The following is a 15077-nucleotide window of genomic DNA, read 5'->3' on the forward strand; positions in this document are numbered from 1 at the left end:
TCTGATTATCTGACTCTCACAAATGATTCTTTCTATCAAAAAATAGATGGCTGCTCATGCATTTAATTTAGATTTGTCTACTACTAAGTACACAATTGAGATTGCAGTCATCAACGGTATTTTTCCTCTGGCAAAAACCTTATGGCCAAATCTCATCGCCCTTAGGACATAACTCCTCTTGCTTCTGTCTAATTTTCCGAGCCTCTGGTATATAAATCATAAATGCACGGTCTGTGCAGTGTTAAATTTTTAGGGCTCTTCCTTTAGTAGTGGTTGAATGTGAATACGTAAGGACAAAATCTGACCTTTAAATGACTATAAAGGGCCAAGGCAGATACTTGGCAAGCTTTTCTTATTGCAATATTAATCAAGCAAAGAATCATCATAATCCTGGAAACTAAATAGCCATTGTAGTGATTTTATCACTAGGGAAATTGTTCATCTGTCGGTAAGATTGTTACTAGGAAAGGGAAAATAGGGAGAGTTAAAATTGCTTTAGACCGCTGAATCATTGAGTCCCTCTAGACTCAAAGCTTGAATTGTTTTTTGAGAGGGGTGGATTGAGAGGGGTTGCCACAGGAAAGCTGTAGGTTAATCAGTTTCAGTAACACCAGTGAATGTAAGCCTGGTCTCTCTTGAGGGCATGAGGAGAGTGCATGGGAGAAGGCAGGACAGAGAAAGGGACAGGGAGGCTTCAGAAACTTATTGTTTTGTCATTTTTTGTTTCTGGATGGCCCTTTCACAAAGTGGGAAGGTTTTTGATAAAAAAGAAAAGAAAGGAAGAAAGGGGGGAAAAAACAGCATAATGCTCACTGCCAGTATTTTCGTCTAATTTTGTCCAGTGGGTATTAATGAGGACTAATACAGTCGAGACAGAAGGAGACGGATGCGGGCAGGCGGGAGTGACAGAGACGTGTTTGTGTGGGAGGCGTCCTTGTAGGGCCCAGAAGGCCTCGTGGGAAGATGTTTTGCCTCTTGGGGCTCAACGTGATGTCACCATGTTCAGTGGCACAGGTGTGCAGGAGTGTCCTCAGGGTGTGCTAGGACAGCCTGTCCCTCCATAAAACCAGCTTCAGTAGATGACGTTTTTGCTTTTGTCATTGCATGGTGGTAGTGGGCAATCATCGTGTACCCGACTGTGCTGTAACCTGAGGGACGGATCTGTTAGGCTGCGGGTCGTGCTGGAAGGGGAACTTCATCCTTCAGCTGTGGTGGGACCCTTCGTTGTACAGGATGACTCCAAGGTGGGGAACAAGTGTTGGTGAATGTGGCCATGGGGTGGCTCTCATAGGGGATGGGACAGATGGTCTGCATTGAAAGCCACCGGCAAGATACGATGGACTGCCTCCCAAGAGGGTTTGCACAAGGATGAGTGACTTTGGAGGTGGAAGGTATTTGTGTTAAAGGTGCCTCTGGGAAATTTATACAAGATGTCATGAATCGTCTCCATGGAAAGGGAGGAAAGGGAAATTGTGTGTGTGCATGACACAGATCGTCTTTGTACAAAAAAAAAAACCTCTCTTTGTGTTGGAAGTGGCGTCTCTGTGTAGAGGGCTTTTTTGGAGGAGCTTGTCTGATGGCTGCCTGGGAGTGAGCAGGGGAGGAAGACATGACAGGTAGCACCTCCATCAAAGACTTTCTGGAGGGGACAGCATGTGTGGAGCCACCAAGGATGGATACATGGGGGTGAGAGTCCCGGCAGGGTGTGGAGGTGGGTGTGCAGGCAGTGCCGTGCCAGAGCATCCCTCCAGGGTGGCCACCCCACATCCCCGGGGACCGTCAGCCACCCCACGTCCCCTGGGGACCATCGGCCACCCCACGCAGCATCTCTCTCCGCCAGGCAGGCCATGGCCACAGTGTCCTTCATTGTTGTCACCCCCAGATTGTGATACTGTCACAAAACTGTTGCTAGGCAACAAATGTGGTTACCGGGTCTCAGCGAATAGCTGAAGGGGAAAGCGAAGTGTTGCACCATTGTAGAGTAACCATAGCAATGACCTACTATTACAGACTAAAGAATTATCATTAACAATGTTAAAGTATCAAACGGAGGCCCGGGATCCAGAGACTTCCAGGCAGCATCTCCACATAATTGGGTTTCCCAGGAAGAGGTCCCAACTCTTTCATAGCCCTTGGCTCTCAATCTCCATCATCTTGGTTTTGTTTCAGGCGTTGTTGTGAGGTTTGTTTTTTTTTTGTTTGTTTAAATGAAGCGAATGCAGCATGCGTTGAAGGAGATGCTTGTAAAACAACACCAAAAAAAAGAGAGATGGAGGTGAATCTGCATGAAAGGGGAGGGGATAAGGAGGAAAGGTCCACTTCACTACCTCAATATCGTGTATGGGTTTGTTCGGAAAGGGTGGAGGAAGGATTGTTCGGTTGTTGTTCAGGTCAGGTGTTCTCTTCAGTTAAAAACATATATGCTAAACTAAAAGCAATGTGAAATGAAGAAGAAACAGTGCACCTCGGACCAGCCACCAGTGGTTGTGTGGCTTCCCCAGGTTTTGCTTTAACACCCTTGTGAGCGGGACCAGCAGCAATAAAACCCCCCGGTCAAACATGTCACCTTTGTATTTTCCAGGTACAGAGCGCCATGAACTAACTTCCTGGAAGAGTTTTCCGTCTATTTTCAAGTTCTTCAGCAAGGCGATGGAGGCAAAGAACAGCTCAGTGAAACCAACCCCAACGCGGCGCTCCAACAGGATAAAATACGAAGAATTGTAAAAGGAGGGGATAAAAAAAAAAAAAAAAAAAAAAAAACACCACTAACCTCTTCGCTGCTTGTTTTCTGCAAGCAGTCTCCCAGCCCCTCATTAGATTGTTTTCTTCCTAGAGCACAGGGTCGTGATGTATACATCTAAATAGCGTTTTGCATTATTTCTAGATGAGTGCAACTGTCAAAGCAATATGGGTTCACTGGTTGTGCTTCCTGTGGGCTGTAACTCGGATTTCGTGCTGCCCATCAGCGCGCAGATTAAGGCTGACAGTGGTACTGCACAGTGCAGCGTGGTGCAGCTCTAATTGCCCTGACATAGCCCTGAACCAAGCCAATGCCAGAATTTAACAGCTTTGTCGTGGTCCTATCGCCTGCAGGATTTTTTGCTGCTTCCTTCTATTTTGCAACAGAACAAAAACAAAAAGAAAAAAAAGAAAAAAAAAAAAGAAATTAACTCTTTTTTTAAAGACAGTTTGAACTCAGAAGTGCTAACCAGCCCATGATTTTACACCCAGTAGCCTTCTCTTTCTCTGGGACCAAGTGGGAAGCTCTTGACTCTTTCATTTTCTGCTGGCAGGAGGGTCCAAGAAGTTTGGTCCAGATTTTTAGGAAAGCCTCTTTGGTTTAGAGATTTTCTCCTCCTGCCAGATCAATGGCATTATCTGTAGATCTCCTCTTCCTTTTGAAACCTGCACTTAAACAAAAAAGAAAAAAAAAATGCCTATTCATTAACTGGCTGGATCACACTGTGAAATATGACAGAAAAAAAAAAATCAGAAGAGGAGACACATTTTACATTTTCTTGGGTTTTTTTAAACGCAAAGATGCTTCCATTTTCGTATGCCAGGTTTGTAATGACTTCCCATCCCGTGGTTATTCCCTTTTTCCCTAAGCTCGTGGATTCGTCCCCGCTTTCCCAGGCTCTAGGGTGGAAAGAAAGGAGGCGGGGGGGGTGGCCGGCGAGGCCACTCTGCGTGGGGACCCCGCGCTGCGCGTGGGACTTGGGAAGGGATCGGTGGCGGTGGATCGGGGGATACGACTGTAGCCGTCACTGTCGGCAGCTTTTATCCGCTAAAACGTCTGATAAGCGACAAGAGATGTGCTTGATAGCGTGCCCGGCGAGCGAGCGCGCTAATTAAGCTCCTTTAGTGTTGATGATGCTAAATTAAAGTGATCTTTTCTTCAATGGCCGTGCCCGCCTCACCTCTGACGCCGTTAGTGCCGAGGAGGCAAAACTCAAAACACATGGGTTTGGGACCCCCATCCCGCTCCCCGCCTCCTTGTGTTTCCTATCTCACAGCTAGGGGCCGGGAATGGCGGGGGCGGGGGGGAGGGGGGCGGGAAGCGTTCAAACGAGGTGATGCCGGAGCGGTGGTATCCCCTCTTCCATCGTGAAGCAAAGGCAGCGATGCCCACGGAGGGGTACAAGGGAAAACCCGACTGGTTTTGGGCCGAAATCCTCCGGCTTGGGGGGGCAGGCGGCTCTCCGCGCCCGCGGAGCGCTCGCATCCCTGCCTGCGCGTACGGGCAGCGGGATCTCCTTTCCCCTCTCCACCCCCCCGAATCTCGCTGCTCCCCTTTCCAAGCATCCCCCCCCACCCCCCCAGCGCCATGCCCGGCGGTGTTTCTTCCCCGGGGGAGGAACCTGTTGCTGGGGGGAGAGGTCTGCAGCCGCCACTCGCCCCCCCCCGCCCCGGAGGATACTGCTGCCTGCGACTGGCCTAACCACCCTCACCTCACAGTGGGGGTCTGCAGCCCCTCCCCCCCAGGCCCGTGTCCCGCTCCGGTCCCCGTGTATTTCGGAGGAGGGTCTTTACATCCTGTGTTTTGAGTTCCTGTGCTTCCTCCCACAGCCGAGGAGGAGGGGGCTGGAGGAGGTTTGCTCGCCCCACTCCCTTCCCCCCTCCTCCGCTTTCCATCGCCGGCGAGGCGAGATGGGATCTCCGGGCTGCCAAATGTCGCGGGAACAGATCTATTTTTCTAAGTGTCGATTAAAAAAAAAAAAAAAAAAAAAAAAAAACGAAATGTACAAAAAATTTTTACTGTAACGACTGCCCTTTTTTTAAGGCTATTATTTACCTGGCCCGGCTCGCGTTACCGCTTCTGCAGAGGGCTGTAAAGCACAGGGGGATCCTCGCCGCTGGTACTTCTCTTACTGCACAGAACAAAAAAATAAAAATGCTCTTTTCTCTCTTCCGTGCGCGCTTTGTGTCCCCGCGCCGCGCTCCGCGGGTGGGTGGCATGGGGCTGGGGGAAACACGCCAGGGGGGCTGGTGGGGCGTGTTTGCAAACAAGACCCCCACCGGGTTTGGGGGTGGGCAAGGTGTGAGCTGAGCTCTCCCCGCCCCGCCGGGACCCTCCCCGTCCCTCCACCGCCCCCCAGCCCACGCCGTCCCCGGCCACGCGGGGATGCTCGGGGGGTTCCTTGGTGCCGCGGAGTGGGCTGCCGGACCAGTGTGGACGTCCCACCCCCCTCTTCCGCGGGAAGCCGCGCAGGGCTGCGCACCCCGTCGCCCTTCTCCCTTTTAGCTAATCTTAAACATTAAATAATACAAAAATACGCCCTGGGAGAGGGGTTTGACCGATTCCGAGCGGAGGAGGACCTTTTTTTGGGGCGGAAGAGGGGACAACAGTGGGGGAGGCTGCATCTCCGCTCCCACCCGCGGAGGATGACGTGGGCTGCAGGAAGGGGGACCGCAGCAAGTGTGGCCCCGGGCGAGCTGAAGGAGAGGAAGTCGTGGGAGCATCCCTGCATGCACCGGAGCGTCCATGTCGCGTGGAAAGGTGACAACGGCAGCCCTAAAGCACATTCAGGAGGGATGAATGCTGATTTAATTGATTCCTCCGGATCCATGTTTTTAAAAAAGTTACGGGCCGCTGCCCCTTCACGGCGTGATGTCTTTAGCAGGTAGAGATCTGACATCACCCTCCTCTCGGTTTCATCACGGCGAACGCCATGACATCATGGAAGCAGCCTGTGCCTTGGATGACTTCGGGGCACGGCGTGCAAAAGTGACAAAAAAAAAAAAAAAAAAAAAAAAAACCAAACCAACCACGATCTCAAACCGAAAAACTAAATTAAAAAGACCGGGAAAAACTAACCCTAGGATGAAATCTACGGGAAATGTCGCGGATGGAGCGATGGGCCAACGGGAATAGTGTTTTCTCGCCAAGAAGGGGAAGCAGGAAAAGATGTTCTGCGAGGAAAACGGCCAGCGGACCCCAAAACAGCAGGGCTGTGGGGGGAAAGAAAAAAAAAAAAAAAAAAAAAAAAAGGAAAAAAGGCAAAGAAGTCCCTCATCTACATTATGCATACATGGCAATGCGCTGGTTACAGTCATCGCGGTGTCGTTTTCCCAGATTCAGTCAAAAGATGCTGCTGCTTTTCATAGGAATGCGCATTTTGCGTCTATCCCCAAGAAACATCGCTAATTGTTTGGGTTGTTGGTTTGTTGGGTTGTTTTGGGTTTTTTTCCCCTCTAGGAATTTCATTCAGAAGTACAAATGAAAAGTGTCACATCCTTAAAACTGCATGGAGCCACATATTGCACCGTTATCGAGTCAGCCAAACCAAAAATAACCTGCCAAGAATGTGTGCATCCATCGTACACCCGGGTAGTGCTACATCTTACAGTGTTGAGGGATGCGTGTGTGTTTCCCTGTGCGCGCATTCGTGGATATCTGGATCTCGAAAGGATGTGTGTGTGTGTGCTTGTGTGTGCCCGCGTTATGTCGACGTACTCGACAAAAGTGTGAAAAATGTACTTCTCGAGAAACTTGGAAGGAGATGTCATTTATCATTGTACCATCATAATACCACAAATTTTCACTTTTCTGTTCCATTTTGGATTGCATGTGTTTGTGAGTATTTCACTAGATCAGTGACAGCTCTTTATTTGCATAATTATATGCTCTGGTCTGAAGAGAAAACTAACCCCCAAATTTCATGGGTCACCAAACTGCGACAATCAATGTTTTATCACGTATGCTAAGCAAAACCTAAGGAGCTATATGAAGTTTCTTGGGGATTTTTTGCTCCTCAGAAAATTAAAGATTTTGTGCCTCTTGAATAGATGCAAAATCTTTCCAGGCTCTTTGTAACTGAATTCCGTTTGAAGGCAAAACTAGAGATTAGTTCGTAGATCTGGATTTCAGACCCACTAGCATTATTACTTCAAAGTGGATTCAGACAAGCAGCTTTACTGCATCTCTAAATTTCGCCGTCCTAAGTACTGTCATTTAAATGATGGAAGGGAAGGCGGGGGGGGGGGGAGGGACAACAAACCTAAAACTGACCAAATGTGAAAAAGGCAGACAATCACCTCATCAAGCCCTTAGTGACCAGTGGGTTTAATTTCACAGGTTCAGAGCAGTTTTATTCTTTCTCTTGGGCTTAACCCCTTATCCCCGCCCCCCGCATAAAAACATAGATACTGGGCATAAATATGAAGAAAACAATTTCCAGAGCTGACGAATTTGTTCTGGTCCATCAGTTGCACAATAACCGCACGCTCCGGTTGTGACACACACACTCCAAATTTCCCCTCGATCAAAATGCCTTGTTACGAGGAAGAAGGGACTTGGTGCTGGGAACTGACCGGCTGTGAAGATCACCTTCCTCCTCCTTCATCCGCACCCGGACTGCTGGAAATGTTTAGCTGTTACTTTCAGTCGGTTTAAAATAAAGTAAGATAAAATAAAATAAGAATAGAAAGTATTCACGCAGACTTCTGCAGGACTTTTCAGAAGTGTAGGTGAGCTGCAGATCCTGGGGGGGACATACCATTCCGGGTTTAACTTGGCGGATAAACCCAAAGGATTCTCCAAGCCGTGACCTTGCCCCGCGTGGGAAGTCCCCACGGCTTGCAGCCTCGCGTTTGGGTCCCTCTAAGCTTTTGGGTAGGAGAAACTTTTTTTTTGAAGGAGACGTGTTTCAAGTAACATAGACCGCAGTGGTGTCCTGAGCCCGTGGCGGAGAGAGCAGCACCTTGGTGGGACTGCAAAGCCCCACGGCACTGCGTGGGCTGCGAGTCCGGAGGGGAGACGCATTTCTACCATTCTATCGGGAGTTTTTGGGGGGTTGTTTTATTATTTTTTTCTTTCATTAATATCAATCCCAGAAGCCTTTCCCGGGGAAAGTGGGTTTCCAGGACTGACTGGCACGCGGGAAGTTTTGCGGGAGTTACGTGGGGAAGTTTTGACTCCTGAGTGATTTCCAAACGCCTGCTCCAGGCAGGCGCCAGCCTCGCACCGCCTCCTCGCCTCGCAGGAAGAAGGTGAAACACGAGTGGGAAATTAAAATAGTGCTGGGAGACAAGAATCTCTTCACCATCCCTCGCCTGACCGACGGCGCGCGCCCAGAGCCGGGCGCTCCCTCCGCGGAGACCCGGAGAAGAGACTGGCGGGGAGACTCCCCTCCTAGCCGTCCCCTACCCAGCCGAGGATTGAAATGAGCCGCTTAAATACCCCACACACACACACTCTCCCCGCACTCCTCAACCGAGGCCAAGTAAATATGAATATTTCCGGAGGACGGTTCTGCAGGCTGGTTTATCCTGGCGGAGACAATAGCAACACTTATTTCCGACTAAATGCGGCGCAGGAGAGAGCTGACCCTTCTGAGGAAAGGCCTGGGTCGTCTCCTTTTGTCGTTTCAATTTCTCTTTACTCACGCCTTACCTAATCCCCTAATGCCCGGCGAAGGACTGTCTCCAGACTTCTGCCTTCAAACTCCTTCTTTAAAGCTGCTATCTCCGACACAATTAGATAAATAACCTTCCTGCGCATCTCCCCTCCTCCCAGGACCGTTTTACGCCTTCTTTTTTTAAGCTCGACTCGCCAAACGCCGAGATACTGTTTTATTTTCTATAGTAAAGCCCTTGATGTGAAGGGGGGTCCTCCGTGTCCCCCGGCAACACGCAGGCACAAAAACAACTTCTTCCCCAATATTATGCCGGATCCCGATTGCTTGCATTTTGTGGAGAAAACCGCTAACATTACACGGAACTTGTAAATATATTGATCTGGCTGTTCGCAGCGAGCAGCAAGCCAGGCGCTGCCCGTTTGCCTGTGGCTTCGACAGCTTTCCCGACTGCTCCATCCCCTTCCCACACGCCTAACTTCCACCTTCTCTCCCACCGAGTTTCTTAGCTAATCCAGTTGAGATTCAGCCTTTGATTCGTTCTCGAGTGGGGAAGATCCCCCCTTCACACACCTCTCTACCTGCACTTTAGAGGTCTCTGATGATGATAATGATGATGATGATGATTTGGATTACAAATGGTTTCCTTTGTACTTTCTGCCCATTTAGCGCGCATCTTCTCTTCGGGGGAGAGGGCGAGAGGGGGTTGGGGCAGCTCCAGAACTACCAGCGGTGGGCCCTGCGGGTGGGGGTGCTCGTTGCCTATCGCGGCGTTCCCCCCGTGGCCACTGGGTAAAGTCCGTCGTGCGGATCAAAGCCAGGATCGTTCCCGAAAAGCAGAGTCACTGTCGAGACAGAGACCACGGGCCAGGTCGCCGTCCTTCCCAGGGGCTCTGGGAGCGTCCCCCTCCTCCTGCCCCTTAAACACACCCCCACACACCCCCCACCGCGCCTTGCCCGGGGTTGGCGGGGCCCGCCGGGCGGCGGCGGGGCCCGGCGGCTCTCGGGGCGGGCCCAGCACCATGGACAGCGCCGCCGCCGCTGCCGCCGCCGCCGGGGCTCCGGGGGTCCCACCGCTCCCCACCGCCGCCACCCCCTCCCCCCCGTGGGGGGAACGCTCCCCCCAGGCACCACTCAGCCCCGACGAGTGTCTTCCACGAGTGTCGGGACCGCTCCGTCCTACCGGGGAGATCCGCCGCCCCGCCGGGAGCCCCTCGGAGAAGGGTCGTGAGGGGTCCGCACGGCCCTGCTTGGTCACTAGGCTGTCGCGACACACCTATAACAGCGGGGCTGGCAGGAAGAAGAGGCTCCCAGGCAAGGGAAAAAGAGGAAGGAAAGAGAAAAGAGGAAAAAGTTGATAGCTCGATGCACTCCTGCCGGCGCAGCTCCCCTCTCGGGTGGCGGGGAGAAGCGGGGAGTGCCAGAGCTGTCCCGGGGCTGTGTGAGCATCCCTCGGCCTCGACGGAGTCCAGCTCTGGTGCATAAGACCCCACTCCACCTCCCTCCGGAGAGACATGGAGCGCAGCTTCCCTGCGCCAGCTCAGCGCACCGGGGTGCGGGCACTGTCCCTGGAGGGGGTCGGCGTCGGGCCACTGCGACTCGGGGCAGCCCTCCTGGGCCACCTCCAGACCCAGGGTCCGCTGGAGAGACCGGGGGCGAGGAATCCGTTTGCTCCATTCCTCCACTCCACAGTCCCTCCGCCGCGGCTGGCCAGGGGCCACCCGCCTGGTTGTCTCCCACATTGTAGTTTGGGGGTGGTCCCGAGGTAACCCCCATCGCCCCCGGCCTGCCTCAGTCCACCACCGACCTAGACCTCCGCGGAGGGGTACCGACTGCCCGCGGGGGCCGAGCCCCGAGGCGGAGGTACGGGGAGTATCTGTGGGGTGACCCCCGGCTCCCCACAGCGCAGGGGGCTTCGCCCAACGACTTCGGCACAGAGGGAAACTCCCGCATCAAAGGCTTCACCACATGCACCCGAAACCGAAGGCTTAAATATTTTGCAGTGCTGAATATTCACCTAGAATGGTTTATTTTTCCTTTAATTTTCTTTTCCTTCCTTTTCTTTTATTTTTCTTTCTGTCCTTGTTTTTTGGTTTTATTATTTTTTTTCTTTTTTTAAAGCCAACGCGTTTACTCTGGCCAACGAAAAAGACCCCCGGATCTCCAGCGAGCCCTCGGCTCTCCGAGCGCTTTGCAAGCAAATACAAATGCTGGAGTTTCGTTAGGATTTGCCCCAACTTTTTGGATTTTGACCCCAACTGCCCAGATTTAGTTGCTTTTTCTAGAAAAAAAAAAAAAAAGAAAAGGGGTCTGGGGTTTTTTTAGGGGGTTGGATTTATTTTTTCTTTAAGATTTCTTATTACTCTGTCTCACTTCCCAGGACCGGGTCCACCTTTGCCTCTTATCCCAAGCCGGTGGAGCGGGCGACATCGGCCGCCCACCCCGCGTCCCCCTGCGCTGCCCATCGCCGTGCATGGCCGTGACCGCAGCCCCGCTCCCAAGCGGAGCCCCGCGCGCTCTGCGGGAAGCGACGGACCGTTCAAACACCTTTTTCCCTGTCTAGGCTTCCCTCCGCCTGGGAAGCACAGAAAGTTTCCCGTGCGAATAGAGAAAATGTATTTTATTTCCCTTTTTGGAGACTTCCCCTCCCCCCGCCCCCCCCTCCCGCCCCCCCCGCCCTGTTTTTGGAAAGAATTAAGTAAAACTTCCCCAGCCCGAGGAGAAGTCCCGAGACCTCCTCCGAGCGTTCCTCGCCCTCTCTTCCTGCAACCCCTCAAAGTCGTTTGAAATTACTTTTCCCGTCTTTCGGCCATTTGTCAATGTCACATCGGCGCAGCCCGCTCAGAGGGCGGAAAGCCCCTGCCCGTCCCCCGTCCCGCGCGGAGGAGGGGATCCTTCTCCGCATCCCTCTGCCCACTGACCCATCCTGCATTCTTTCCTCCTCGGTCCCATCACTGATGCTCCCGGAGACCAGCCCTGGATTCGGGCTGGGTTTTTTTGCTGTCGCCGGGTCGCGATATGCGGCGTATCCGGGGTGAAAGCGAATGCCCAGGACAGGCACCACCCGTCCGGGACCTCTGCCGGGAAGGAGGGGGGAGAAAAAGAGGGGGACCTTGGGACGTAGCCTTCCTCCTGAAAGCCTCACTGGTCGCCTCAGTCTTCCTCAGCGAAGGGAGCACTAACTAGCGCTGCCGTGAGGATTTTGCGCTGCGGAGGGAAGAGAGAAAGAGGGGAAAGAAAAACAAATCCAAACTCCCAAGATGTTGACAGTCCTTCGGGAAACGGGGTACTCGCCTCTCTGGCGTGACCCCCCCCAGATGAGGAAATGGGGGCTGGCTTGGCGGCCGAGCAGGACTCAGACCCGGCGGGGTCGGCTGGGGCTCTTGGCTACCGGGAAAGCACCAAGCCCTCTCCTGTTTCCTCCCTGAAACGAATACCTGGCCAAGCTTTACTGGCTAGAAGTTCAAACGTCAGGGCAGGCACCGCTCCGGCAGAAGGGCAGTTGTCACGGCTCCCTTCCCAGCTAGATTAAGTTTTGTTGGTTTTTGTTTTGGTTTGGATTTTTTTTATTATTTCCCTGGAAGGTAGAAGGGTTTTGTTAGCGTTTAAGTAACTGGAGTTAGAACAAAAGCCAAACTCTTTAGCATGTAAGTTTTCATTATCAGCTTTCAACCTTGCAAAACTAGAGCCATTTGCTTAACGTAATCCGTAACATATGTTTGCAACAGTAGCAGATTTTTTTTTTTTTTTTGGTGTGTGTGGTTTGGAGTTGTTCAAGTTGTAAATTTTCCGCCTTAGGTTTTCAGCGCCTCCTAGTTACAGCCTAACACCTATTGAGAGAGAGAGACTCCACAAAGATCCCGCGGCACCAAATCCGAATAATCCGATCCAAAATCCCTAATAAAGTTTACCAATCAGGCCCCTCAAAACTCCTTCGGATTCATTCCACCGAGAAACGAGGTGCCACGTTTCTGGGAAAATGAGTTCGTATGAGCAATTCGGCATCATCCCCATCCTGCCTTGTCAGGTGAATCACTGTTTACTATTACTTTTACCCGTCCCATAGGCCACTTCCCTCAAGGTACCGCAGGAATGATGCAAAGGATGCAGTTCAATTAATATCAGTAATAACAACAGCTAGAGAGCCGGTAGTGAAGACGCCGCAGACCGATGGTCTAACGCCTAATTCGCTCTTTGTTAGTTTTACCTCTTACAACAACTTTTTCAAATATCTGTCCCGCAGGAAGGGTAATTTCTTCCGCACAAAACCGACGTTCAGTCTTTAAATACAGGGATTGTCTTGGAGCTCTAAAAGAGAGAGGAGTGAATTCGGAAAACACTCCCCCCCCGTTACCACCCCCCCACTATTTAGCCTTATCAATCTTGTATTGACACTCTCCCCGGCGGAAAAAAAAAAAAAAAAAAAAAAAAAACACAAAATGGCTCACAGCCCTGCAAAGACCAAAGGCCCACATTTGATTTTCGTGGCACTTGCGCTTTGAATGCATCATAATTGTTTTGATGGGCTAACGACAGAGTGACACGAAGGCTAACTCCAGATGACGTGATTATATTTCTGCCGAAACGAGACCCGAGGAGGCTTTTCCGCGGCACCGCCGGCAAATTAGCCTCAGCCCGCGGATCTGCGCCCTTGGGCGGCTGCCGCTGAGGCCTGAGGTAACTCACTACGTGGTTTAGGACACGCGTGGGTGTGAAACAGCTCCCCCCCCCCCTTCCCTCCCGCGGCATCCCAGGGAAAACGGCCCACCAAGCGGCGCAGCCCACCGCCCCCCACCCTCCCGCCCCAGCCCGCGGCCCCTCCCGCCCCCCGCGGGGCTTCCCGCGGCGCCAGCGCGGGCGCGGTGCTGGCCGCGGCGGCGCGGGCCGGCGGCGCGGCGGGTCCCGCGAGGCGGAGCGCCATCTAGCCCCCGCCGCCGGAAGCGGCGCGGCGGCGCGGCGGCGGCGCGGAGCGGGCCGCGGGTGCGGAGCGGGAGCGGAGCGGAGCAGCGCTGCCCGGCGGCGGCTGCGGAGGCCGGGGGAGGTGCGGGGGAAGCCCCGCTCGGCTTCCGAAGGGATCGCTCCGCTCTTTGTCCTTCGTTTGTTCGCCCGTTTGTTCGGATACTCTGTTTCTCTGTGATTTAATTTTTTTTTTTTTTTTTTCAATTAACTCCTTGTGAACGCGCTCCGCGCAATGCGGATTTGGGCGCTGGGTGGGGGAGGGGGTGCGAGGGAGGGTGGCGAGCGGCAGACACCTGGCTGCTCACCTCCAGCACTCGCCATCCTGCCCTCCAGGGAAATTATGAAAGCACAAAAAAAACCCACCATACATATATATATACAAATAAAACGTCTTCTCAGTGTTAACCTGAGGAGCGACGGCGCAATCGGAGTGCGGGATGAGTGAGCCCAAAGAGCCAAGGCGATTTGTCAAGGCACCAAGGGGAACCGAATAGGCTGCTTTAAATGTTACCTGATAGCAGCGGCAGTGCCTTGGGTGAAACTTAGAAACTGAAAATGTCCTTATCTGCAAACAAACAAACACGAACAAACTTTGCCGGGTATTTAGATTCTCCTCTCAAAGAGCGCAGAACAAAGGCAGGGTGTATTAAATGACCGCTGCGGCTCCCGTCCCGTCAAGGGTGACCTTTTATTTCTGAGACTTGTAGGGATCCTAGGGACGAAAAAAAAAGGGACAGAAAGAAAGGAAAAAAATGCTTCTACTTCGTGTTGGCATTATTTTTCCTGCCAAAATAAGCCAACGCGCCCGTGATGTACGGACACTGGTGCGGTCCCTCGAGCACATCCGAGGGGCTCACACTGCAGTGGAGCCGCCGCAAACCCTTCTCCCGAACCGTCGCCCGAGAGCTCGGAAGAAAACGACTAACACCAATGCGCGTCTATGTAATAAAATGTCTTTATTGTCAAGTCCTTTTAAATTTTTACTCGATTATTTCAAAATTTTAAGTCACATACTAATATTTCTTAACAGAAAACTGTGCCGTTTTCTCTTCTGCTATATTGCTTTTGTTTTTTGGGAGTTTTAATAACTTATTGATCATGTTGTGTCTACATCAGCTTACTAAAATGTTACTGCAGGTCTCTAGCTTCTTTCTTTCTTTCTTTGTTTCTTTCTTTCTTTCTTTGTTTCTTTGTTTCTTTCTTTCTTTCTTTCTTTCCTTCTCTGTATTCCTCTCTTTATTCTCTCTCTCTTTCTTTTATTTATTTACATTATTTCTCTTTCCCTTCCCCTCCCTCCCTTCCTTCCTTCCTTCCTTCCTTCCTTCCTTCCTTCCTTCCTTCCTTCCTTCCTTCCTTCCTTCCTTCCTTCCTTCCTTCCTTCCTTCCTTCCTTCCTTCCTTCCTTCCTTCCTTCCTTCCTTCCTTCCTTCCTTCCTTCCTTCCTTCCTTCCTTCCTTCCTTCCTTCCTTCCTTCCTTCCTTCCTTCCTTCCTTCTCCTCTTTCTCTCTCTCAATCCTTCTGTCTTTATCACTTTTTCTTTGCCTCTGACTCTTTCCTTCCTGTCTCTCTTTCCTTTTTCGTCTCTTTCTTTCTTCTTTTCTCTTGACTTCCCTTCTTTCTCCTTTCCTTCTTCTGCTTTTCTTTCTCTTTCTCTCTTCTCTCGTTCTCTCTTTTTCTTTTTCTTTCTTCCTTCCGTCTTTCTTCCTTTCTTACTCCCTTTCTTCTCTTTCTTCCTTCTTCTTTCTCTTTTTCCTTTCTTTCT

At 51.7% G+C, this 15077-nt stretch overlaps 1 protein-coding gene across 3 annotated transcripts in view; it reads left to right on the top strand.

Annotated features, from left to right (window-relative positions):
- Nucleotides 1-2724, top strand: part of ARB2A (ARB2 cotranscriptional regulator A) — a 276209-nt gene extending 273485 nt beyond the window's left edge. For all 3 annotated transcript variants that reach the window (XM_086629569.1, XM_086629568.1, XM_086629570.1), the window contains one exon: nucleotides 2582-2724. In XM_086629569.1, the coding sequence (XP_086485695.1) occupies nucleotides 2582-2724 (143 nt within the window). The remainder of the gene's footprint in view (nucleotides 1-2581) is intronic.
- Nucleotides 2725-15077: the final 12353 nt, after the last annotated feature.

This window comes from Tauraco erythrolophus, chromosome Z (assembly GCF_009769465.1).
Source record: "Tauraco erythrolophus isolate bTauEry1 chromosome Z, bTauEry1.pri, whole genome shotgun sequence".
In the NCBI taxonomy this organism is placed as follows: Eukaryota; Metazoa; Chordata; class Aves; order Musophagiformes; family Musophagidae; genus Tauraco; species Tauraco erythrolophus.